This window comes from Schistocerca serialis, chromosome 3 (assembly GCF_023864345.2).
Source record: "Schistocerca serialis cubense isolate TAMUIC-IGC-003099 chromosome 3, iqSchSeri2.2, whole genome shotgun sequence".
Taxonomy (NCBI): Eukaryota; Metazoa; Arthropoda; class Insecta; order Orthoptera; family Acrididae; genus Schistocerca; species Schistocerca serialis.
Genome location: NC_064640.1, coordinates 7,701,385 through 7,727,171, shown reverse-complemented (window position 1 = coordinate 7,727,171; position 25,787 = coordinate 7,701,385). Strand labels below are relative to the sequence as shown.

The window sequence follows — 25,787 nt, the reverse complement described above, 5'->3', positions numbered from 1 at the left end:
ACACCAACATTGTGCTGGTGACTGGAAACATGCTGACTGGTCAGATGAATCTCATTTCAAATTCTATTGAGCTGATGGATGTGTATATACAAGTATGGAAACAACCTCATGAATCCATGGACCCTACATGTCAGCAGGGGACTGTTCAAGCTGGTGGAGGCTCTGCAATGGTGTGGGGCTTGTGCAGCTGGAGTGATATGGGACCCCTGATACAGCAAGATATGACTCTGACAGATGACACATACGTAAGCATTCTGTCTGATCACCTGCATCCAGTCATGTCCATTATGCATTCCAATGGACTTGGGAAATTACAGTAGGGCAATGGAACACCCCATGTGTCCAGAATTGCTCCAGAGTGGCTCCAGGAATTCTATTCTGAGTTTAAACACTTCTGCTGGCCATCAAACTCCCCAGGGATGAACATTATTTAGCATATCTGGGATGCCTTGCAACGTGCTGTTCAGAAGAGATCCCCACCCCCTCGTACTCTTACATATTTATGGACATCCCCGCAGGATTCATGGTGTCAGTTCCCTCCAGAACTACTTCAGACATTACTTCAGTCCATGCCACATTGTGTTGTGGCACTTCCGCGTGCTCTCAGAAGCTTTACACAACATTAGGCATGTGTACCAGCTCCTTAGGTCTTCAGTGTAAATATAGCCTGCTCAGTTGATACTCCTTTCTGAAATACAAACGTTTTATAACTGATAATGTTTTCTGTGACAACTTTTTATAGATTCTTTTGAACATGATTTTGTCAAAAATTTATGAAAACAGTGGCATTAATGAGATGAGTCTACAAATCTTTACCAATACTTTATCATTTTATTTCCATTGTGAAGAGATTCATTAGATAAGCAACTTATGAGGATCAACCAAACAATATTTGATTATTTTACTACTGATTTTCCCAAAGCTTTTAAACATTTACTTTTAAGAGAGTTGGTTACACTGAAAACTTGTTTTGGATATGCAAGATGTAGATGAATTTTATTAAACTTATTTTGAAATGCTGCTCGTAGAATTTGTAGGTTATCTGCTAAGAAAGTGTTCAGATCTAAATCTTATACTTCTGACTAAAACAAGTTATTAAAAGGGTCAATAGTTTTTGTAGTTTAAGTGCTCCATGCTTTATATTCCTCAAAAGACATTTCCTCATTTTTCTAATTCATTTCTGTGTTCCAAACAGTTCTTGTTATTGGAAGAGCTTTTTTTAAACACATGTATTTTTATGCTCTGATGGCTTTGCTCACAGTTGTACAACAAAGTTTGAAACATAGGTTTTTACTGTCGTAATCTATGTCCCTTCACTTCACATAAAGTCGTCTCTTAGTTTTTAAAAAGTTATTGGTTCTTGAAGAGTTTAACCTCATAACACAAATCTCTTTTTTAAGACAACAGTTTTCAAGGAACCTATGATTAAGTTACAGATTACATTATATTTTTCTCTAACACCAAGTACACCATTGACCTTATGACGACCGATCAATGAAAGAGTGTAGGCCATTGGGTGGTACCATGGGCACATGCCACAGTGAGGAAAGTATGTAAGTGGGGCAGAGCTGAACAGGGAGTGATTCTAGTGAAATGGGGAAATTCACTGACATAAATGGCTTTGTCAAATGGCAGATTATTATGGGCCACCACCTGGGCATGAGCATATCAGAAATGGAGAAGCTATAAAACTGAAACCACAAGTAGGTAAAGATGTTGGATATCCATCCATCAGTCAATCATAGTATACATAAATATACTAATTTACTGTTTTGTACATCCAGAAAGGTGACAGTTATTATAATGGTAAATATAGCTGAATGTAAATATTTTGCAGGTCTACCATGCTGAGTGCTTAGCCATAATGTTTTTTCCAGTTTCAGCTTTCATCAGTATGCATGCATAAGAACTTAGAACTTTCTAACCTGTTTATTATTTTCTGTTGGGTCAAGACATTAACAGGAATTTCAAGGTTTTCGAGAGTACAGAACTGTATTTTTTTTTATTTTTATTTTTTTGGAAAAAATGCCAATTATCTTAAATTTGTTAGTAGCTTTAATAAAAGTATCATCTTCTATTTTCTCAGATAAGGCTTTTTTACAATGCTTGACAATAATGCTTGTAGAATCTCTAAAAAGTATTAATTCCATCCCTGATTAATATGAGTAAGAAAAAGTAATGGGGCCCTGATCACACTCTATGGAATGCTCATTTTGATCTCTTTCTGCGCAAACAATGTGGTACCCCTCCCCCACCACTTCCCCTTTATATTGCTCTAACATCATAGTGTACCTCTCTGTACCCTCTTTCTTCACTAGGAGTTAAATACCTTCTATAAGTCATACAAGACACTAATCAATGATACTTTATTCTGTACAATTCACCTTATGTTCTCAGTGAATGTACAAATAGATGCCCATATCGAGTAGCATAGCAGAAATATCAGTTGTGATTGACTAAGTATCCCACTGCTACACAGGTGGTGTGTTGGTGTTGTTTGGGGAAAAGAGACCAAACAGTGAGGTCATCAGTCTCATTGGATTAGGGAAGGACAGGGAAGGAAATTGGCTGTGCCCTTTCAAAAGAACCATCCCAGGATTTGCCTGGAGCAATTTAAGAAATCACGGAAAACCTAAATCAGGATGGCCGGACACGGGATTGAACCGTTGTCCTCCCAAATTCGAGTCCAAAGTGCTAACCACTGCACCACCTCGCTCAGTACACAGGTGGTAACAACACTAAAGAACATTACTTATGAGACAAATTTATAAAATGATGTTTAGTATTCCTGCCTATAGACATCGTGATGAGGCAGATGAGATGGTACAGGTGTCACAGCAAAATAGTGCAAAAACCTTCCACGGAGGAGGCATGTAATGTGTATTATGGGTAGACCCACTGCTGGAGGTGTTTACCTGCTGGCAGCAGAAGGCAAGGTGGGCCAGTGATTATCCAGAGTTCAACCACAATGGACCTCGCCTTGCACTTCATGCTGTGTGCTGTTGCTGAGTGCTTAGCCATTAGCCATTATCCATTAGCCATCCACACCTGTCTCTACATGGCTTCAGACTATCTGTTTCATGTATATTAAAGTGCATGGCAAATTTCTTTGTTTCTCAGGAGGTTCTGATCGCTGGCTATTATTGAGCCACTGCTAGCCTGTGAAGTATCCACACTGACCCTGTCAAGTAACAGCATTTCATGCCTATGCAGATACTAAAGTGGCAATGAAGTATGTTCTTACACATGTGACACCCCTATTTTTATCCATTGCCCCTTTTCTTTTTGTTAACTTGGGCCACCACAGTCCTGTAACTTCTGAAATGCTGACAGGAACAGTTGTGCCTGCAGAAGGAGCGACAGCTGCAGCAGCAGCAACAGGAGCAGGAGTAGGTGCTGATAAACCAGAATGCAGACTTGCTTAGTGCTCTTACAGTTCCCTTGAAGTTTTCTACACTGCTCCTACCACCTGCTGTTTGTCAGTTTGATGGGTCGACAGAAAGCTGGAAGAGTTACCTGCACCAGTTCATACCACATTATCAGGTAACATGTATCGTTCATCCCTTTGATAGGGCTGCCTTGTTGTTGTCCATCAGCACGGGTTTGTACCAAGTTGTCCAAAATTTGGAGCTCTTTGTTGTGCTAAAGAAACTTCCCTTTGATGAGTTCTGTCAGTTACTTACACGGTATTTGAGACATCAAACCTGTGTGGTGGTGGCACTGTTGCAGTTTAACCAGCACAACAAGCACCCTGGACAGTAATATGTGGTCTAGATAGCCGATCTGCAGGACATTTCACATAAGTGTCATTCTCAATGCCCAAATGAGCTTTCTCTTATTCAGACTCACTAATTCAAGACATGATCATCTGGTTAGCTCCTGATCTAAAAGTTCAGACTAGGTCATTGACTATGTCCAACCCTTCTTTAGCCAATGTTTCCCAAATTGCAGAATCGCATGAGCATACAGAGGCAGTGAGGGACATCTTTTCTGATAATTAGCAGGTGGAGCAATTAGGTAGCATGGTAAACAGTCCCCAGCGACCTGTGTGACCTCCCAGGTGGCCTCACCTCTGACCAAGTCAGCACTTGTTGCCGCCATTGGTGATTCAGGTGCATTGGCATTGCTGCACTGCCGATCCTTGTCCTTGTGGGCTCAGCAGGTCTAGGCTGCTAACACCATCATAATTCCACATGCAGCATTTCTTGTGTCATCAGTGCCATTCTCCTCCTGCTTGTTGCGTGAGCCAGCAAGCCTGCCCCAATTGTCTTTTGTTGCGTGTTCACCAAGACTGCTTGAATGTATATGGTCATCCATCAGATAGGCCATTTGGTATCTGTTTCTGACTGTAAGTGGGCCATGAGAGGCACTGGATGCCCCAGTGTTTTCACTGCACTCTGCCCGCACAGGTCACCCCTACATATTTTGCTGACATTGGTAGTGGACAGGTAACTGGTCAAATTTCAGGCAAACACAGGAATGATGGTTAACCTCATTAATTTAGATACATAGAAGCTCTTGGTGTGCCTGGAGTCGCAGTAGCCTCTTTATCAGGTTGTACCTTATAGTAAACAGCACATTCCTTTGTGAGGGCTCCTCTCCATTTCTGAGAATCTGGAATGGTAACTTACATTGTTAGTTGTCTTTGGATTAGACACTTTTTCTATTTTTGGGTTCCAGATCACTGAAAAAGTAAATATAGTGTCTCAATCTGTGCCTTTTCAAGATCTGAACTCCTTACTGTAATCATACAGCCAGCAGAAAGTTTTGAGGTACAAATTTCTCTTAAGCTGTCAGTGGTACACAAATCCTGTCATTCCTTCTCACTTCCTTTTCCATGTATGACAAGATATAGGCAGGGTTGGCAGGATCAAGGTGTCATTTCTCCTATTTTGTTGGGTCAGTGGGCCACCCCTTAGGTGGTGATTCATATTCGCAAAAGCACTTTGCATCTTTGCTGTGATTTTAAACTGATGATCAATGCACAATGTGTCACTGATTTGTATCTCATTCTGTGGCAGGCAGAATTATTGGCAAAGTTGTCACCAATATTTTCCCTGCATCAGCTTGTAAGATGCCTACCTGCAGTTGCCATTGGACACATTTTCTTGGACTTTCCTGGTCCTGTACATACCGATCTGGCTTTTCCAGTTTATTTGCTTGCCTTTTGGAACCTCATCTGCACCTGGACTTAATCAACACTATTTGGAACAACTGATTTAGGACATTCCCTGTTGCGTTAGTTACCTTGACTGATGATGCCTGGGTAATATGCCCTACTTGGGAAGAACACCCACAAAACATGCAATAAATTTTCCAATGCCTCCTGGAGAATGGAATTTGTTGCAGACTGGAAAAGTGCTGATTTTCTTCCTAAATGTGCTCTTTTTGAGTCATGTGCTTAGTAAAGATGGTGTCATTCCTGTGGATGACTGCATCAAAGTCATCATGAACCTGCCACCAAACAAGAACCTGAAGGAGTTCCCATCTTTTTTGGGTAAGATTTTGTATTATTCTCAGTTCACTCCATGAGGTGTGCACATCTGCCAACCTCTTAACCGGCTTCACCAGAAAGGTGTTAAGTTTGTCTGGGCTGCAGATTGTCAATGGGATTTTCAGTCTCTCAAGCAGTTGTCGTGTAGAGCGCCATTAATATCGATATTTGTTAAGTGTATAAGTGTGCTATCTTTGAGGAGAGGGCTTTGGGAAGATGTTGGCCGCTAACGGCAGTTAGCCTCCGGATTTGGTTCTGTGTAGAACCAAAGTGCTAATAAATCTGTGTCTGAGGGAATTCTAGTTGTTTACCTACAACTATATCCTATACCCTCACTGGTGACCCCATTTTTTGTGTAATATGCGTCCGAGTTACCGCCCGAATGTTATTTATGCGCCTACCGCGTCGGGTTTCTTCGCGATCACGAGGGCCGTTGTTCAGCTTCAGGCAATGGCCTCTCAGCACTCACCGCCGCCCGGATTTCAGCAACATCTCACCAGCACTCCTGCCGTCATAGTGGACATGCCGCAAGACTCTTCGGAATCCTTCAGTCCAAACATGAAGTGGAATTCATCGAGTGCCACCAGTTTCTTCCAACCGCCAACGGTCGTGGACCCTGGCTTTGTTAGCCTAGACCTTTCCACGTGTTCTCCACAGAGTGTTGTTTGGAACATTCCTACTCCTGTGTCGAACGCACAATTCAACACAGTTCGTGGCGCCGAGCGAAGTTTTGCTACTTTGGAAAATCCAGTAGTAAATTCAAACTCGAATCAGTTCCTGCCATGTGTGTATCCTCAATGCTCGCCAAACAGCAAATATCACACCGAGTGTGCATCCTTGTGGACATGTGTGGGATCCTTGTGTTGCTTCTAATCAAGTCAACAATTCTGTGCTGGACAGTAATTACCCCGACATCTACAACCAGCCCCACCACTCACGGTCGAATGAATACAGTGTGCATAACGGACATTCACCGGCGTTTTTAAGTACTTGTGGCTTCTCTCCGAGCTACCATGTCTATGAGAATGCACATTTTGACTACGATCCTCACACTGTTCGAGCGTCCGTCGCTTCTCAGCCGCCCCCCCCCCCCCCCCCCCCCCCAGCGTCAAGTGAATTTCGTGATGCCCGCATTACGGGACGCCAATAATTCGGACTCGCTATCTTCTGCATGCTCTACTTCCGTCCGAAGAAATAGCCGCACCTCCTTAGTGACTTTAAACCCGCTCACCAGGAGTTCTGGTTTAAACTGGTTGAGCAAACATTCAATTTCTGTGCTTTGGACAATGACACATGCTTTGCCTGCCTCATGAACCATCTTCACAACCGCGTCGATTTAATTTACGATCTGGTCAAAGCACCCCCGTAGCAGGGAAGTATGCTGTGGTGAAATAGATGATACTGGAGCTTGCCTCGAAAACCAGGAGAGAAAATGTGCGACAGCTCATCTACGAAGAGTGTCTCGGCAACAGGTCTCCTTCCCAGCTGTGGCGGTGCATCTGTCTTCTCGTCGATGAGCGCCGCTTTAAATTGAGCACAAGTGCTGCGTGTGGGAATTTACATGCCTTTGTTAGGCCTTCTGGCAAGGTGATTCTCCGCCCACCTGCTGACTAAGTGCTATACCTCCACTCCAGGACGGGACGTCGTCTTCAACCACCAGCATATTGCTTGCTGACTTCGCCGTTGACCGCTTCCACCGCCTGACGCGGAAGAACTGTACGTTACCTTCTAAACTTCTCACCCCCCCCCCCCCCATTCGTAGGGACGTACTCCATACTGTGCAGGCAGGGGGGAAAGGGGGGGGGGAGGAAGGGGCGGGGCTATGTGGCATAGAGCACAATAAATATTGATATTTGTTCAGTGTGTCAGTGTGCTATCTTTGAGGAGAGGGCTTTGGGAAGATGTTGGCCGCTAACGGCAGTTAGCCTACGGACTTGGTTCTGTGTAGAAGCAAAGTGCTAATAAATCTGTTCCCTCACAGTGCTTGTCTCTGTATCTCTGCCTGGCTTCCTTTACACCAGATAAACCTTTTAACCCTGGCCTGTGACGTCTAGCAGTGTGGTATTATCACAGAAAAAAGTGCTGATGGCTTGCACTAGATTTTCTTCTAAAATCATTTTTGTCAATGTTACTGCTAATGCCCAAAAAACATGTGTATTAGTTAATGACAACAAATCAGAATTGTAGTTAATAAGTTGCAACATCATTGTGGAGGCTGCAGCATTAGTGCCAGAAGCAACAATGGAGGCACAAGGTGCATCATGACTAGTACATCTGAATATGGATTTGTCAGAGCTGCTATCATACAAAGCAGAGTGTGCGACACATTGTCCATTCGTGGCAAAGCTGATCTAGATCAGTAGGCAGTTTTTGATATGGTTATTAAAAACAGTAAAAACCACAATGCAGACTCACTGTCCAAGATTTTGGTCATTAGGAGACTCAGTTTTCTACAATTTGTTCTGCTCATTATGAGAGGTGACTGCTGAGCAAAGTTTGTAGTTACCATGACATTTTTTACCATTGCAGATGACGGTTCCAAAACACATGCACATATGTTGACAGTACTGTCACAACTGTTCCCCCCTCTCCCTTTTCCATGGTCTTCAATTTGGTGGTCGAGAGATGCCACTATTTTCAACAGGACAATGCTCATCCACATGTGGAACATTTCTGTATGAGTTGTCTTTGTGATATTGAGATACTCCCATGGTCAGCAAGGCCCCCAAATCTGTCTCCGAAACAACACATGTAGGACCAGCTCGAATGTCAACTCTGCCCCAGTGCCAGTATCCAGAATATCGAGGACTAGTTACAACAGTTGTAATCCAGGTTATCTTAGGAGAGGATACAAAGGTATTATAACAACATTCCCAATCAAATCAGTGCATGCCTAGAGGTCAGTAGGGGTGCAACATCATTCTGTTAAGGGGGCTCATACAGCCAAGTTCTTTGTAAATTTGATTTGATATTGCAGTCACTGAAATAACATCGCATACCCTCTCAACCTGTGGAGTTTCACTTTATTTCCTTCTTCCCTTCTGGATGTTCCACTTTTTTGATCAGGAAGTGTAAATAAAATAAATAATAAATAAATAAAATGTTCATTTCCATGCATTAAAATGTCAAGATGCTCATTAAAGATATTTTTATGTGAAAATTTATGAAAATTAGATTTTTTTCAAATGAATGGGCATAGCTGTTACATGTTATGTTGTATGTTTATTGGTGAAAGAGAACAGAGGGGACGGAAGAGTCATCTTGCGAGATCAGCAAGAATCTGTACCAGGAACATTGCCCGATGTTGACACAATTATGTGCTAGCTGCAAAAAATGAATTTGAGCTAGCTGCTAAAATTGAAGGTCATCATTGTAACAGCTGTAATACAGAACCAAAGCATTGTAACTTTGGCTGTTTTAGGACTTTCATGAGACTGTTCATTAGAATTTTGCCTGGGTCAGCACATCAGTCATAGTGGTAAATGAGGAGCTCTACTAGTATGTTACAATGTGGTAATGTATGTGATAGACCATATTCTGAATCTCTGAAGTTGATATTGGTGTTTAAGTCTAATTTCTAAAATATTTTGGAAAATAATAGTGAGAGAGTTGGACAGTGATTGGTAATCAAAAACGTGTACGATTTGTCCCAATTTTTGTTTGTTCCTATTGAATAGGAAGTGTAGATTGGAAAACCTTAGATCATTAGTGGGATTTTAAGATTTTTTATGTGAGTCAACACCACACCAATCAGTGTACTATGCTTTAATTCGTCCAGTATCGTTGTGTGTTCATTTTACATGTAGTTAGAGAGATAACAATAATAATTAATAACTCAATAGCAATAATCTAACAACAGAAGAAGAAACTAACTCAGGAAAAAATGTCTTTACCATCACTAAATAGCTAGGGTCATATGAGAAAGTTATTTTGACCATTTGTGCAGTTTCAGTATCAAACTATTTTTTTGAATGTGGCAAAGCTTTTTCGCAAAATTTGATCAAATGATATCAATAATTCATAGCAGTCAGATGCAGGTAAGAGTTTAAAATAAATCAAATACTATATGATAGCACAGACACAAAAATATTTGTCAGGCACATAGCAGAACATTAAGCATTATTATGATCCAAAGTCGTATAAAGTGAAATTCAAATTAAAAATATAAATCTTGTCTGTAATAATAATCGAATTTACCTGTGGTGATACACTTTTGAATACATTGGTTACTTTGAGAATGTATTACCTTTGGTATATCTAATCAATAAAATAATAAAGAATGACTGATATAATCCACTGGTAGTCAGCAGTTGTCACTCAATGGCTGTAAGTTTAATGATTGTGGAATACGAAGTTCTTAGGAAACTATGATTTTAACTGATCATGATTATGTGAATCCCCATGGGCATATCAGATACCAACTTCTAAAATATACAGGGAAAAATATCACAATGGTTGGAGCAATATATTTAATATTAGCGGTCACTATCATATTATGAAGCCTGCTTAGTATCAAAAAACCCAATATCTGATAATATGACGTGGTAACATCATTCATGAAATCTGAGGAAGTGATTTCTTCTAATATACACTAGTTATGAAAGAATTTTCCAATTCTTGGGACTATAGCAGGCATCATACATCCTGAAGATAACCTACTTTATTTTTTCAGATGACACATGAATGATTTGGAAGACTAAAATAACATGCACTGTCACTTTAAAGGCAGCACTACATGGACCATTGGGCACAAATTTGCTGGATCTCATCAGAAACATATGCTTATGTGTTTTCCCTGCATAGCAATGATATATCAGAAGTAAGGCACCACAAATTGAAGACACCACAAATAAATGACTAAAACTGTGAGCTACATAACACATCCCCAAGACTTTCTTGTGCAGAATGTCTTACATAGTGAAATGTTAATGAAAATGTTTTACGCACAGAGCATTAGCTTGTACTCATTCTGTTATAAGCATAGAGTAGCAGAGAGAAGGTGTGGAAAGAAATAGTAAAATAAGTGCATCACAGAGTCACACTATTTTGAACAGTGGTTATCACTTTTTTGGAAAAAATTATAATTACTAGTCTCATTAAATCGAAGTTGCAGCAATCTAAATATCAATAACATACCTTAAACCATCCATCTCTTTTAGAGCAGTTGGAAGGGTCACTAGAAAATTATCATCCAACAGGCAGAATGCAAGGTCAAGTCCCACCACTTGTTTTGGTACATTCTGAAGCTGTCAAAACAAAATAAACACTTAAATTAAAATTTGTAAGATCACTAACACAGCATCATTTTAATGTTTTTTTAATTATTGTCACCTGCAGTGTTACTACTTGAAACATTACACTGCAAAATCCTACATGCAATACAAACAATGGAATGATTAATGACAGCCACTCAAAATACAGTGGAGGACTTAAGCAGTGAATAAGTGTGTGATCAAAGCTTCAACAAAGTAGTTCAGATTAAAAACTTGTACTCTTCTTTGAGCGCACATATACCCACAGCAACACTGTCCAGGTTCTGCAGCTTGAATGGGATGACTGGTTGTCTCTGGTGGAAGAATGAAGAAGAGATGAAGAAAAGGAGACTGAAATGGAGAAAGGGGAGGGGGGTTTGGATTGGAGGAGAACAGGACAGATGTGTGGCATCAGAGATAGTTCACTACAGTGTAGATTTGTGTTACACACAAGTATAAGGACACAGGATTATAAAGGAGGTTCAGAAAGACCACTAAGAGAATGGTGTAGATTGATTAGGTATAAAAACAACACTTTGAGGACAAAAATAAAGGAATTGCTACTGCAGTACATCTTTTTCCTGGTAATGAACACTTGAAGGCAAACTTACATTAACTATGGCCTCCATCCCTCCCTCAAATGATTTTAAGTTTAAAAAAACTGTTCCTTATATGTATTATGTACAGAGTGGTCAACAGTGCATATAATTTGTTTTTATGTTTTAAATTTGCTCGTAGTGCAATGTTCTAGTTGCCCTATATCTCGAACAGCTGTTACACTGTTAGATGCACTGGCCAAATAAAGAAATAACATAAATGTATTTATTTCTGTCATATTCTATGAATGTATTAGCATGTATCATTTCTATTTTTTAAACTGTTTTTTTTTTATATTTTTGTATATTGGCACAGCTGATGTAAGTTTTCTCATTTCTATATTGCAAAGCAGCTGTTGTTTTGGCACAGTGAGTATGCAGAATTTTGTTGTCTATCTTCTGTTTTCACTTACTTGCTGCTTAAGGTAAATGGTACTTTTTCATGTCATAAGCATTTTTTTGTTGTTGCAAATACTGTATCTTTACAGAATCATTTTTATCCAGTATTTAGAATTTTATTGCCATCAGCCATCTATCTTTGTGGAAACACAAGATTTCTGGCTTTCAATAAATAAATAAAAAAGAAAAAAAACTGTTAAATCATAAAATAACCTAAAGTGAAGGATCCAGAGAACAGAAGTGAGAAGTCAGTGTCTGATGGGGTAGAGAGGGAGTCACAAGAAATGAGACAGGACCAGAGATGAACACCAGTGTATGATTAGGTCTTCTTGTTTATGAGACCAGGAAGGCTGTGGAAACAGAAAATATATTTGAGGGGCAATTACCATTTGCACAAGTCAGAGAAGCTTAGGTATAAATCGAGATTCTAGCAACTGTAAAGAAGCCACTGACATTGACAATGCCTCCTTTTAGATATCCCCAGAGCCAAAAGTCACATAGATTCAGATCAGATGATCTTGCAGGCCATGCATTTGGAAAACCTCTGGAGATAGCATGCTCAAGGAATGTTGCATTAATCAGCTCTTTCAGTGGTGGAGGGAAATGAGGTGTTGCCTCATCTTGCATAGAAACAGTGATTTCCATGCTGTTGAGCTCTTCCAAACAGCATGCTGTACAAGGAGATCACAATAACTTTCAGACATCATGCTACACCTGACAGGTCTTCTGAATGTATTCTGTTCAAAGAAGAATGGACAGAGAATAAAGGTGTTTACAAATCCGCACCACAAAGACACATACAGTGAGTGAAATGGCTCTTTGTGCACAACATCGATTTAACAGAATCTCAAAGCTCGCATATCTGTTTATTTACTGCACCCTGTAGAGTAAAATGTGCCTCACCACTCCATAGAATATTGCCTGGCCACTTGTCATCAATTTTGATGTATGCCAGAAACTGAAGAACAAATTCAGAAAGTTACTGCAGATCACAAGGTTTCAGTTGCCCACCATATGAGTCTTGTAGAGGTAGCGGTGTAAAATCGACCATAAAACTTTCTGTTCTGTTGAACATGGGATGGACAGTTCTCATAACACTGCACGAGCACTAGCACTACCTGGGGCACATGCTGCATGGTCAGTTACAGCAACAGGAACCTCATCAATAACTTCCACCAGGATAGGATGCCTTCCTCTTCCTGGTGCCTTGCAAAGCTCACCCATGTTTTCAAATTACAGTAACATCTTCTTTAAACCATTTAATGATATCAAGCATCTCCTCAGAGCTCTGGGTCAGCAATACTGTCTAAAGGCAGCACTGTAATTGCTGCCATTTACATAAAACAGTTTCACTAACAATGCACAGTCTCTCATTTCAATAGCCACATTGCTCACTCACAATACGGCTTGTCAAATGACAGTGTGGATGTCATACCGTCATACAACCAAAGTACAGTGTAAGATCTGCACTTGATGGTCAAAATTGGAACTAATAATTTTCCAGTGTAAATCAGTTCCATATTAATCAATTAGCACATTTAGTTCTACTGCTATATGAAAATTACAGCTCACACTGAACTTCCATGGGTAACACTTTAATTATAACCACCTGGTAGTTTGGTGATTGTCATTCATATGGGTGAACTGTTCATGAATACTTGTGCACATGTTAAAAGCCATGCAGCTGTTGAAGAGGTATTGCATATGATGTGATTGCTGTCAGAGGTGACCCTGCCTCTGGCTGCACTGTTGACAGATCTGGAATAGGATGTGCTCCATGGATGCATGGGACAGGCCTTGCATGTCAGTATTTTAAATGGATATGAACAATAAGGCAAGTGGTTGTACATTGGGACCTCAAAAAGATGGATTAGAATGTTTTGTAGAAAAGTTAAGGTTGCATGGCCAATACCACTACATAAGAGACAGGACTGATATTCCTCATTTTGGGAATAATGAAAACAGAATAGTCATAGCCCTGATGTAGGACACTGTTCAGCTATTCCAATCCCATGTGATATTCAATATAATCAGTTTACTAGAGTAACTGGTTTACTTTCTTCTTTTTTTCCCTACACAATTTAGCAGTAATAGAAAGATGGTAGATAAGTTGTTGGTACTGCTTCCTCCTCAAATGTCTATTTCAAAAATATCCTCTAGTACAATGAAGAACATAAGGTCAAATAATAACTGTTCTATGTTTGATAGGAACATCGAATATAAAGTACTCTCATAATTCAGAGATCTAACTAGCTGAACATGTCTTCAGTTAGGATATAAATTCAGCTTGAGAGAACATTGAAGTTTATTATGTAAGATCATTACAGTAAATGTAGTGAATATATAATTACATTACATAGAGAAATAGGCACTTGTAAACGAGGTTACATTTTCTGTTTCTTGCTCATGTGATTGTGTAATTACTTCAGAGTTAAGTGCAATTCTGATTTAAAAAAAGTGGTGATGAAGGAAATAAACTGAATGCAACATTTTGCAAGCTCTAGGGATTGAACACATCAGCTCGTTATTACAACAGCTACAGAAATCCTATTAATTAAAAATTTACCTATTCTTATTCTGCTTTAACAGGAAATTCTGAGTATATTCAAAGGAGAACAATGAAAATGGTTAAAAATTTGTCTGCAACATAGTGGAAGCTCATACAATTCAAGAAGAATCTGAACTGGCAGATGATTATATAATGTTGAAATTGATTTTTAAGATTTTAATTTTAAAGTTGTATATCTGTTTAATATAAGATATTTAACATGTACATTTAATGTTAACACTAATTTTTTTATCTTTGCATTGCAATTGTAACACGCTATCACTAACACAGCTTATTACACTGTATGTGTTCAGTGACATGTAAGTATCTGAATTATCAAAAAATGGCCATTTTCTGATGAAGCCAGCTCAGTAAAGGTGTCTTCAGTAGTCCCTACATCTTTCTCCTGCAGAAAATACAAAAATTAAATTAAGTACTGCTCATGCATGGGTCTATGTTTTGTACACAATCCATATATAGTTCACCTATGGATGGAATTTGAATAAACTTTGATATGCAGGAGACACAACTAAGACAGGATGCCCAAAATATATTCAGAATGAGAAAATGCAGTGTGAGTCAAAAGTCTAACATTTGACAATTCAATACTTCATGGAAAAATGTAGGTAGAGAGGTGAGAATTGACACATATGCTTGAAATGACAGAGGGTTTTACTGAAACAAAAAAAGTGCACAAAGTGACTGACATATGCTGCTTCATATGACACAAAAGCAATAATTAGCATATAAATTGATTTTTAGCAAAGACAATGTTCTTTATAGCAAATGCTTAGCATGTTGGCCATCATTCATCAACAATACCTGTAGTCAAGACATAAGGCTGTGAACAACATTGTACAGCATACGAGTAGGTATGGTGAGGAAATTACTGTTGTACGTTGTCTTTTATCATCCCTAATGCGGTCAGATGATCGAGGTAGACTTGCAGCTTCAGGTAACCCCACAACCAATAATCACACGGATTGAAGTCTGGAGACATGGGAGGCCAGGTAGGCCAAGCATCATGGCTACGGTGGTTCAGCATGTGATCCTCACCAAACAATGTGCAGGTGTAGCAATATGAGGTGGAGCACCATCCTGAATAAAAGGTCATGCCTTCCAGCAGGTGTTTCTTATCCAGGCTGATTATCTCTCTCTCTCTCTCTCTCTCTGTCTCTCTCTCTCTCTCTCTCTCTCTCTCTCTCTCTCTCACACACACACACACGCACACACACACACACACACACACACACACACACACACTACAGCACATTTTATACATGATTCTCATGTGGTGTCACTGATGTGTTGCTATCCAGTGCCAGCTTCTGGCCAGTTTTTGCACCTTTTTGTTCCATCAAAACCCCATGCCATTTCAGATGTGTGTGTCAATTTTTACCTCTCTACCTACATTATTCTGTGAATTAGTGCATCTTCAAATGCTAATGAACTTTTGGCTCACCCTGTATATTAACACATTCCAGTTGGGCTACAGTTGTTGCTGTAGCCTCCCACATGTAAACAGTTTCAATTTCTTTGTGTCGCTGCTGCTTATAAGATAAAGGATTCAGGCAAATTACCCTGCAATTCAAAAATACTGGCATTGATTTCAAAAGCATCATCGATTTAAGAACCAGATACTTCAAGAAGCATCAGTATTTCTTCATCAATCATAGTGTGCCCAATTTTACAACAAAGCTTTTTCAATCAAGACAATTATGGAAGTGCACTGCAACAATGAGTGAGTGGGAAGTGATTACACCTGTAATACATTTTTCAAGACATGGCCAACTTTGTGGAAGCAGGAACGTCCATTTAATGTCTCTTAGAAGCACTTAAAGATCAAACAACTGACTTCAAGCCATCACTGCTTGGAAATAACGCATCATGAAGTAACATCCAGGAAAGCTGCACTAGGAAATTCTTTGAGAAATGGCTGTTAGGCACATCACAACACACCTGTAGTTTCTACAGGCAGTGATCAGTATGTATTAAAGTGTAGTTGATGCCAAGTTCTAGGGGACAGTGTTAAGAGTTTTTGGACACACATAAGCTATGCCAAAGTGATCATGCACCCCAAAGAAGAACAGTCAGAGCTGTCCCCCCTTCCACAAAACTACCATTCTGCAGGGGGTATTTCCCTAAACAGATTTAGAAAAATTTATAATTTTGTATGTAGGTTTCTTAGAAATGAAGTATATTTAAAACTTCACTAAAATTAAGAACACTGATGAAAAATGTTGCAAACAACAAATAAAATGTATCATCATACTAAATAAATTACCAAAAATATTAATAGTGCATAAATAATTGATTACAAACACAACTGGACTGCAACTGGACTGCAACTGCTGTGTTCGGATGCAGGCTGAGTTGGCATCCCTTCGCTCCCAGCTACAGGCAGTGTTGGCTTCGGTCACACAGCTTGAGGCTGTTGCCAATGGGTGTCACTGTGGGGGTCCGGATGGGGGTTTGTCGGGGACGGCCAGCTCGTCCCACGCATCCCCTGATCGGACTACGACTGTGGTTGCCCGGGATAATGCCCGCATTGAGGCTGATCCCTCACCTGTGGTAGAGTGGGAGGTCGTTTCAAGGTGTGGCAGGGGGCGAAAGACATTCCGGAGGGCTGAACGGAAAGCCTCTCCAGTTTGTCTGACGAAACGGTTTCAGGCTCTGTCTCAGGCTGATACTGATCTTCGGCCTGACATGGCTGCTTGTCCTGTTCCAGAGGTTGCCCCTCAGTCTGCAAGATCCGGGCAGTTGCAGAGGGTGGGCTTACTGGTAGTTGGGAGCTCCAACGTCAGGCGCGTAATGGGGCCCCTTAGGGAAATGGCAGCAAGAGAGGGGAAGAAAACCAATGTGCACTCCGTGTGCATACCGGGGGGAGTCATTCCAGATGTGGAAAGGGTCCTTCCGGATGCCATGAAGGGTACAGGGTGCACCCATCTGCAGGTGGTCGCTCATGTCGGCACCAATGATGTGTGTCGCTATGGATCGGAGGAAATCCTCTCTGGCTTCCGGTGGCTATCTGATTTGGTGAAGACTGCCAGTCTCGCTAGCGGGATGAAAGCAGAGCTCACCATCTGCAGCATCGTCGACAGGACTGACTGCGGACCTTTGGTACAGAGCCGAGTGGAGGGTCTGAATCAGAGGCTGAGACGGTTCTGCGACCGTGTGGGCTGCAGATTCCTCGACTTGCGCCATAGGGTGGTGGGGTTTCGGGTTCCGCTGGATAGGTCAGGAGTCCACTACACGCAACAAGCGGCTACACGGGTAGCAGGGGTTGTGTGGCGTGGGCTGGGCGGTTTTTTAGGTTAGATGGCCTTGGGCAAGTACAGAAAGGGCAACAGCCTCAACGGGTGCGGCGCAAAGTCAGGACATGCGGGGACCAAGCAGCAATCGGTATTGTAATTGTCAACTGTCGAAGCTGCGTTGGTAAAGTACCGGAACTTCAAGCGCTGATAGAAAGCACCGAAGCTGAAATCGTTATAGGTGCAGAAAGCTGGCTTAAGCCAGAGATAAATTCTGCCGAAATTTTTACAAAGGTACAGACGGTGTTTAGAAAGGATAGACTGCATGCAACCGGTGGTGGAGTGTTCGTCGCTGTTAGTAGTAGTTTATCCTGTAGTGAAGTAGAAGTGGATAGTTCCTGTGAATTATTATGGGTGGAGGTTACACTAAACAACCGAACTAGGCTAATAATTGGCTCCTTTTACCGACCTCCCGACTGAGCAGCATTAGTGGCAGAACAACTGAGAGAAAATTTGGAATACATTTCACATAAATTTTCTCAGCATGTCATAGTCTTAGGTGGAGATTTCAATTTACCAGATATAGACTGGGACACTCAGATGTTTAGGACGGGTGGTAGGGACAGAGCATCGAGTGACATTATACTGAGTGCACTATCCGAAAATTACCTCGAGCAATTAAACAGAGAACCGACTCGTGGAGATAACATCTTGGACCTACTGATAACAAACAGACCCGAACTTTTTGACTCTGTATGTGCAGAACAGGGAATCAGTGATCATAAGGCCGTTGCAGCATCCCTGAATATGGAAGTTAATAGGAATATAAAAAAAGGGAGGAAGGTTTATCTGTTTAGCAAGAGTAATAGAAGGCAGATTACAGACTACCTAACAGATCAAAACGAAAATTTCTGTTCCGACACTGACAATGTTGAGTGTTTATGGAAAAAGTTCAAGGCAATCGTAAAATGCGTTTTAGACAGGTACGTGCCGAGTAAAACTGTGAGGGACGGGAAAAACCCACCGTGGTACAACAACAAAGTTAGGAAACTACTGCGAAAGCAAAGAGAGCTCCACTCCAAGTTTAAACGCAGCCAAAACCTCTCAGACAAACAGAAGCTAAACGATGTCAAAGTTAGCGTAAGGAGGGCTATGCGTGAAGCATTCATTGAATTCGAAAGTAAAATTCTATGTACCGACTTGACAGAAAATCCTAGGAAGTTCAGGTCTTACGATAAATCAATAAGTGGCTCGAAACAGCATATCCAGACACTACGGGATGATAATGGCATTGAAACAGAGGATGACACGCGTAAAGCTGAAATACTAAACACCTTTTTCCAAAGCTGTTTCACAGAGGAAGACCGCACTGCAGTTCCTTCTCTAAATCCTTGCACAAACGAAAAAATGGCTGACATCGAAATAAGTGTCCAAGGAATAGAAAAGCAACTGGAATCACTCAATAGAGGAAAGTCCACTGGACCTGACGGGATACCAATTCGATTCTACACAGAGTACGCGAAAGAACTTGCCCCCCTTCTAACAGCTGTGTACCACAAGTCTCTAGAGGAAAGGAGGGTTCCAAATGATTGGAAAAGAGCACAGATAGTCCCAGTCTTCAAGAAGGGTCGTCGAGCAGATGCGCAAAACTATAGACCTATATCTCTGACGTCAATCTCTTGTAGAATTTTAGAACATGTTTTTTGCTCGCCTATCATGTCATTTCTGGAAACCCAGAATCTACTATGTAGGAATCAACATGGATTCCGGAAACAGCGATCGTGTGAGACCCAACTCGCTTTATTTGTTCATGAGACCCAGAAAATATTAGATACAGGCTCCCAGGTAGATGCTATTTTTCTTGACTTCCGGAAGGCGTTCGATACAGTTCCGCACTGTCGCCTGATAAACAAAGTAAGAGCCTACAGAATATCAGACCAGCTGTGTGGCTGGATTGAAAAGTTTTTAGCAAACAGAACACAGCATGTTGTTATCAATGGAGAGACGTCTACAGACGTTAAAGTAACCTCTGGCGTGCCACAGGGGAGTGTTATGGGACCATTGCTTTTCACAATATATACAAATGACCTAGTAGATAGTGTCGGAAGTTCCATGCGGCTTTTCGCGGATGATGCTGTAGTATACAGAGATGTTGCAGCATTAGAAAATTGTAGCGAAATGGAGGAAGATCTGCAGCGGATAGGCACTTGGTGCAGGGAGTGGCAACTGACCCTTAACATAGACAAATGTAATGTATTGCGAATACATAGAAAGAAGGATCCTTTATTGTATGATTATATGATAGCGGAACAAACATTGGTAGCAGTTACTTCTGTAAAATATCTGGGATTATGCGTACGGAACGATTTGAAGTGGAATGATCATATAAAATTAATTGTTGGTAAGGCGGGTACCAGGTTGAGATTCATTGGGAGAGTGCTTAGAAAATGTAGTCCATCAACAAAGGAGGTGGCTTACAAAACACTCGTTCGACCTATACTTGAGTAATGCCCATCAGTGTGGGATCCGTACCAGATCGGTCTGATGGAGGAGATAGAGAAGATCTAAAGAAGAGCGGCGCGTTTTGTCACAGGGTTATATGGTAACCGTGATAGCGTTACGGAGATGTTTAATAAACTCAAGTGGCAGACTCTGCAAGAGAGGCGCTCTGCATCGCGGTGTAGCTTGCTCGCCAGGTTTCGAGAGGGTGTGTTTCTGGATGAGGTATCGAATATATTGCTTCCCCCTACCTATACCTCCTGAGGAGATCACGAATGTAAAATTAGAGAGATTAGAGTGCGCACGGAGGCTTTCAGACAGTCGTTCTTCCCACGAACCATACGCGACTGGAACAGGAAAGGGAGGTAATGACAGTGGCACGTAAAGTGCCCTCCGCCACACACCGTTGGGTGGCTTGCGGAGTATCAATGTAGATGTAGATGTAGAAGAATTAGATCAGAATCAGAATTTTATTGTCTCGTAACATATATGTTATATCATTGATTTAGTGTACAGGAGACTCGTCAAGCTTATGACTATAATAGATTGTACATGGAGAACAACGTTTACTAGAGCTATAAAATATCTGAATATAAAACCACTCCATCTACAGGCCACAAGTGGCCCATCAGGACCATCCGACCACCTTGTCATCCTCAGTGGAGGATGCGGATAGGTGGGGCGTATGGTCAGCACACCGCTCTCCCCGTCAGTATGATGGTATTCTGGACTGTAGCCACTACTATTCAGTCGAGTAGCTAGTCAATTGTCATCACGAGGCTGAGTGCACCCTGAAAAATGGCAACAGCGCATGGCGGCCTGGACGGTCACCCACCCAAGTGCCGACCACGCCCGACAGCACTTAACTTCGGTGATCTCACAGGAACCAGTGTATCCACTGCGGCAAGGCCATTGCTATCTGAATATATATACTATTATAATTTTTATCCTGCTCAAATGGTCAGATCACCATTTAAAACTTTACCAATAGAGTAATAGCATTTTTGTACCAGAGTGCTATATAATTTTCTTTTTACTGAATCAGTTTCAATCTTTTGCAAATTTGTCTTTTTAAACTTGTATATTTTCATTCCCATATAACATAGGGTCTGCATGAAAAGATTGAGTCTATGTCTAGGAAGCATGAAACTTTCTCTGTTTCTAGTTTCATATCTGTGCCGGAAGTTATTTGAAGCAAACAGTTTTGGATTATTATTTGTGAAAACAATTATTTCCTAGAAATACAGTGAGGGAACCCTTAGTATGTTTAGGTCTCTTAATAGTGGGTGACAAGATTCTCTTGGCTTTGTGCTACACATGTTCCTTATATTTATGTTCTGTAAAGTTAATATTCTTACCAAATTACTAGCATTTTGCCAGAAGACAGTGGTGTATCTCACTATTTCCACAAAGTAGCTATGGAGCACTACCTTTTTCATGTCTGTGGCAGTTGCATTGGCTAAGATTGACATAGCAAATGCCAGGCTGTTCAGTTTATTTTTTAAATCGTCTATATATGATGACCAAGACAGATTTCTGCCCATCTCCATTCCTAAGAATTTAACACACACTGTTTTGCTTAGTTCCAGACTTCTGTGCGTAATTTGAATACCATTTATTTTAGATTGTTTTGTCTTAAACTCCACAAACTGTGTTTTTGAAATATTTAGTTTTAGACCATTTAGATGGAACCACACATTTAGGATTTTCTAGAGATTTTATGACATTTTCAGGAACATCTTCTGCATTTTTCTTTTCTATCAGTACTGATGTGTCATCGGTGAATAAAACCAAATGACGATAATTATAATCAAGGTATATATAACTGAGAGTTGAGAAAATATCTCCTTCCAAGAATTCTGTTTTTATTATAATTTTACGTCTTATTTCCTTTTTTTGAGCAAAGCAAACTAATTGATTATGTCATGGAAGTCAAGTTTAGCAGCTGTGTCATAGTCCATAAAGACAGTTGAATTTGATTGTCTGTTGTCATTCATGCTTATCCTTACAAAGATTTTTATAATCCTTAGTTTGCTGAAACTGTGTTCACCAAATACTGCAGTCACTAATATTGTCATAAATATCTTTAACATTATTACAACTTTTTGAATTACATTTCTTAGCGTACACTTATATCAGAATGGGAAATTGTGTCTATGCTCTTCATCAGCTCTTAAACCTTTAACTTGAAAGCAGCTATTTCATAAACTGTCTCCACTGTATAAACGTCTCTGCTACATTTTTCATGAGTTCCTCTCGATATCTGAGAGGTGAGCATAGATGGCAGCCATGGGGAGGACCGAGGTTCAATTGCTGCTAGTGTCAAGGATTTTTCCTTTGTGGGAGAACTGGTATAGTGTGCACCCAGCCTCATGATGCCAACTGAGGAGCTGCTTGACTGAGTAGTAGGGCTCCACAGTATGGAAAGTCTATAAACTGGCTGGGAGAGAGGTATGCTGACCACATGCCCCTCCATACTGCATCCACATAATGCCAGAAGATAGAGGATGAGACGGTGGCCAGCAGACATCCCTTGGGCCTTCACACCCTGAACAAGAATTCATTTAAACAGTTTTCAAGATATGATACTGAGTTTTCATATTAAGACATTTCTTAATAGGAAATTTTAGTCAGATAAAACTGAATATGGGTGTCAAAAACACATAATATATTCTTCCATGTATTTTATGTCACTGGATTCATCTTAAGTATGATTATAATGGTTTGTGCTGCAGGTTTACTGCTAGCACACCTCCAGTGCAGTCCATCAATGATGAAACAAACCCACTAATTTTTGGCACTTTTGACCTGCAACAGCACTATACACCTACCTATGATTCACTCAGATATGCACATACAAGTGACATCCAGCAATCACTGAACTGAGAGAGAACTTGAAGGACTGTAATATACTCTTTAGAGATACTAAATTACAATATTTTTAACAAAATACAAACTCACCAGAAAAAATACAGAGATTATCTGACTGATGTTAAAGCTCTGCTGCACCCTGGAATATCAGGCTAACACTAAAAATTTGTTAAAACTCTTTTCTGGTGGCACCAGAAGTCAAGCCATGTGAGTCAACAACTGTCAAACTGCAAGCTGGGGGGAAATACTGAGCAGACTGAGATGAACATGGATGTGATTGTGACAAGTGGGACCTGCTGAGTGCCCCAATTTGCAAGTGAAGCACAACAACATTGTGGCAACAGACAGATATCATAATACTGGTAACAGAGCAGAGTGACACAAGAAACCACAGTTATAAGCAACAGTAACTATACAGCCACTGATTCTACAGAAATTGGTATTTGGAAAGATGAAGCTAATAGGAGAGCTGGTCATGCAAGTAATCTAGTATACATGACGTCATTGCTACCTGCACTGCAGCAGAGTGGACAGAAAGTACCAGTATAAATACTATGCAACTCTCAGTTGCAGCAGTCCCGTGATACAGGGGAAGCTATGTCAGTTGACCCTCTGCATGCCTTATGGTCTACAATCATCTATGGAGTTGCCAATCTCACTGGTGAGACTCTGACACTGCAAGCTGCAGTGACAACTTCTGAGTCATCACTGATTGGGTGCAGAGACTGCCACCAGTCTGCTGGCCTACTGGAGACTTGACCAGCCAGGCCAGGAAGCTGTATACTATCTGCCGATGTGAGAAAGAACCGCTGCTGCTGCTCGCCCCATTTCTGCAGCCAACAATGATGCTGCCAGCCTCTAGGGGCCGTGGGTTGGACTCTACACAATGAGTACTTCCAGCTGGGCTGGATATTGAGTCTCCTGGCACACATACTCAATGAGAGCACCTCAGAGATTGGCCCACAGAGGCTGCTGTCCACCATTGTCCAGTAAGGACTATGTCTGTCAGTGTCTGGGGCCACTGACCAAGCTGTGTCATTAATGGCCAACACACCATCCTTATGTGATTTGGCAGAACTGCTGAAGATGAACTCTCACTTCTGCTGACTGGGTCTGCACTCCACTGGCCTGACGGAGCTACCGTTGCCTAAACTTCTGATTGATAAATGTTTTGTTATGATTCATGTTTTTTTTATGCTGTCAAGCATGAGCAGATCCTTCTCAACACATCCTACTCAGTTCAGTCCGGACACATGTGGGGATCTGGGCTGTCTTGGTCACACATATCCAACATCAGAAGTGGCGGACACCACTATATCTGGGGTTAGCAAATGGCTACCAATGGTGGAGACGTCTGAGCTTGCTGCCACACCCATATGTCTACAACAGCTGCAGCTGTCATCTTTTGTGCAGCTCTGCTGTAAGGTCAATAGTTATGGATTGCAGTTTGCTATGATGCAGTATGGTAAGTGACTTATATTTGTCAGCCTTCTTCTTGAGTATTCAGTAATGACCACGCTGAGCTGTGAGGATCTCCTCAATAAATTAAAAGTGTCATTTGTTATGCCACAAGAAACTGTGGAGTTGTCTTTCTTTCGTGGAAATACTAGGGAAGTCTATCTACAGCCAGCAAGATGTCAGTATTACAACCTATCCAGGTATGATTTGCCATATGTTCAAGCTGTGCTAGTTATGTGTAGTAAACTGTTTCTGTATTATTCTTATGTAATGGCAGATGAAGGTAGCACAAATGCCAGAAATATGGCCAATGACACTAAATAAAATGTTGGAAGCCCTGAAGGGGCAAATAGCTGTGTTATTAGAGACTATAGTCCTACAGAAACAGAACAATGAGGAATTGTGTCAAAGGATAGAGGAATGGGAAGCCATTGGTGATCAAGATGAAAACTGTGTTGAGGGTACCTGTCCTTTTCAACCCACAACAGCTAATCTTATGGCAGCATTTTCCATAAAAGCAACCACAGATGTATCTCCTTTTGTTGCTGATGTGATATCTGACACTGAATTTGGTAAATGGTCAGAGGAAATGTCCTTGAATATGGCTAAATTGTGGTTAGTAGGAGACATGAAAATTTACCACTAGACTCTTAGTAAGGTCTCAACATTATGTATGAAGACGGTGGTCAACAGCAATGTTATGAACATAACAGCATAACATTAAAAGAAAATTATGGGATGATAAATGACCCAAAAGAAGTGTGGGAGAAATTCATACAGTAGAACAACTGGCAAAAATAAAGTACATAATTAGGCACCTAGTTTTACTGTTAGAAACATTAGCCAATATGTTTCCAGCAGTGGCATTACTGGCAGTCATTTCAAAACTTAAAGCTAAAATTCTGGGACAACATTTCTCTGAAGCTGCTAAAGAAATGAAGAGGAGACTCAGTGAAGCCTCTGACATGCCTAATAAATACCCCCCTCTGTCATGGAGAATTCCCTGACACCTTGAAAATCAATGAAATTCTAGCAGTGTATAAGAAGTGAATAAAGACTCACACAAAAAACCACAGGCCAATATCATTCACTTCAGAACTTGGCAAATTATCAGAGAAAGTAAAATTAAATCAGTTCATGGTATATTTCATCAAACATAATCTATTCAACAATTTACAATGTGGTTTTAGGAAAGGAAGATGTACTGTAACAGCAGCAGCAACTTTTATACATGAAATAGTAAACAAGCTGGTTAAGGGAGTCAAGGTAACAGGCACATTCCTAGATATGAATGAAGCTTTTGATATCCTGAATTATACTATCCTATGGCATAAACAAGAATATGAGAGGAGTTGCCTTACAACTACTTATCTCTTATTTGAAAAACAGGAAACAGAGTGACAATCTAACTTATGAAAG

At 40.7% G+C, this 25,787-nt stretch overlaps 1 protein-coding gene across 4 annotated transcripts in view; it reads right to left on the bottom strand.

Annotated features, from left to right (window-relative positions):
• Window positions 1-25,787, bottom strand: part of LOC126469662 (uncharacterized) — a 436,607-nt gene that overhangs the window by 392,209 nt on the left and 18,611 nt on the right. For all 4 annotated transcript variants that reach the window (XR_007586038.1, XR_007586037.1, XM_050096801.1 and 1 more), the window contains exon 2: window positions 10,631-10,740. Coding sequence is in view for 2 of the 4 variants with exons in the window: in XM_050096801.1 (XP_049952758.1) it covers window positions 10,631-10,644 (14 nt within the window). In the remaining 2 variants the exon portion in view is untranslated. The remainder of the gene's footprint in view (window positions 1-10,630; window positions 10,741-25,787) is intronic.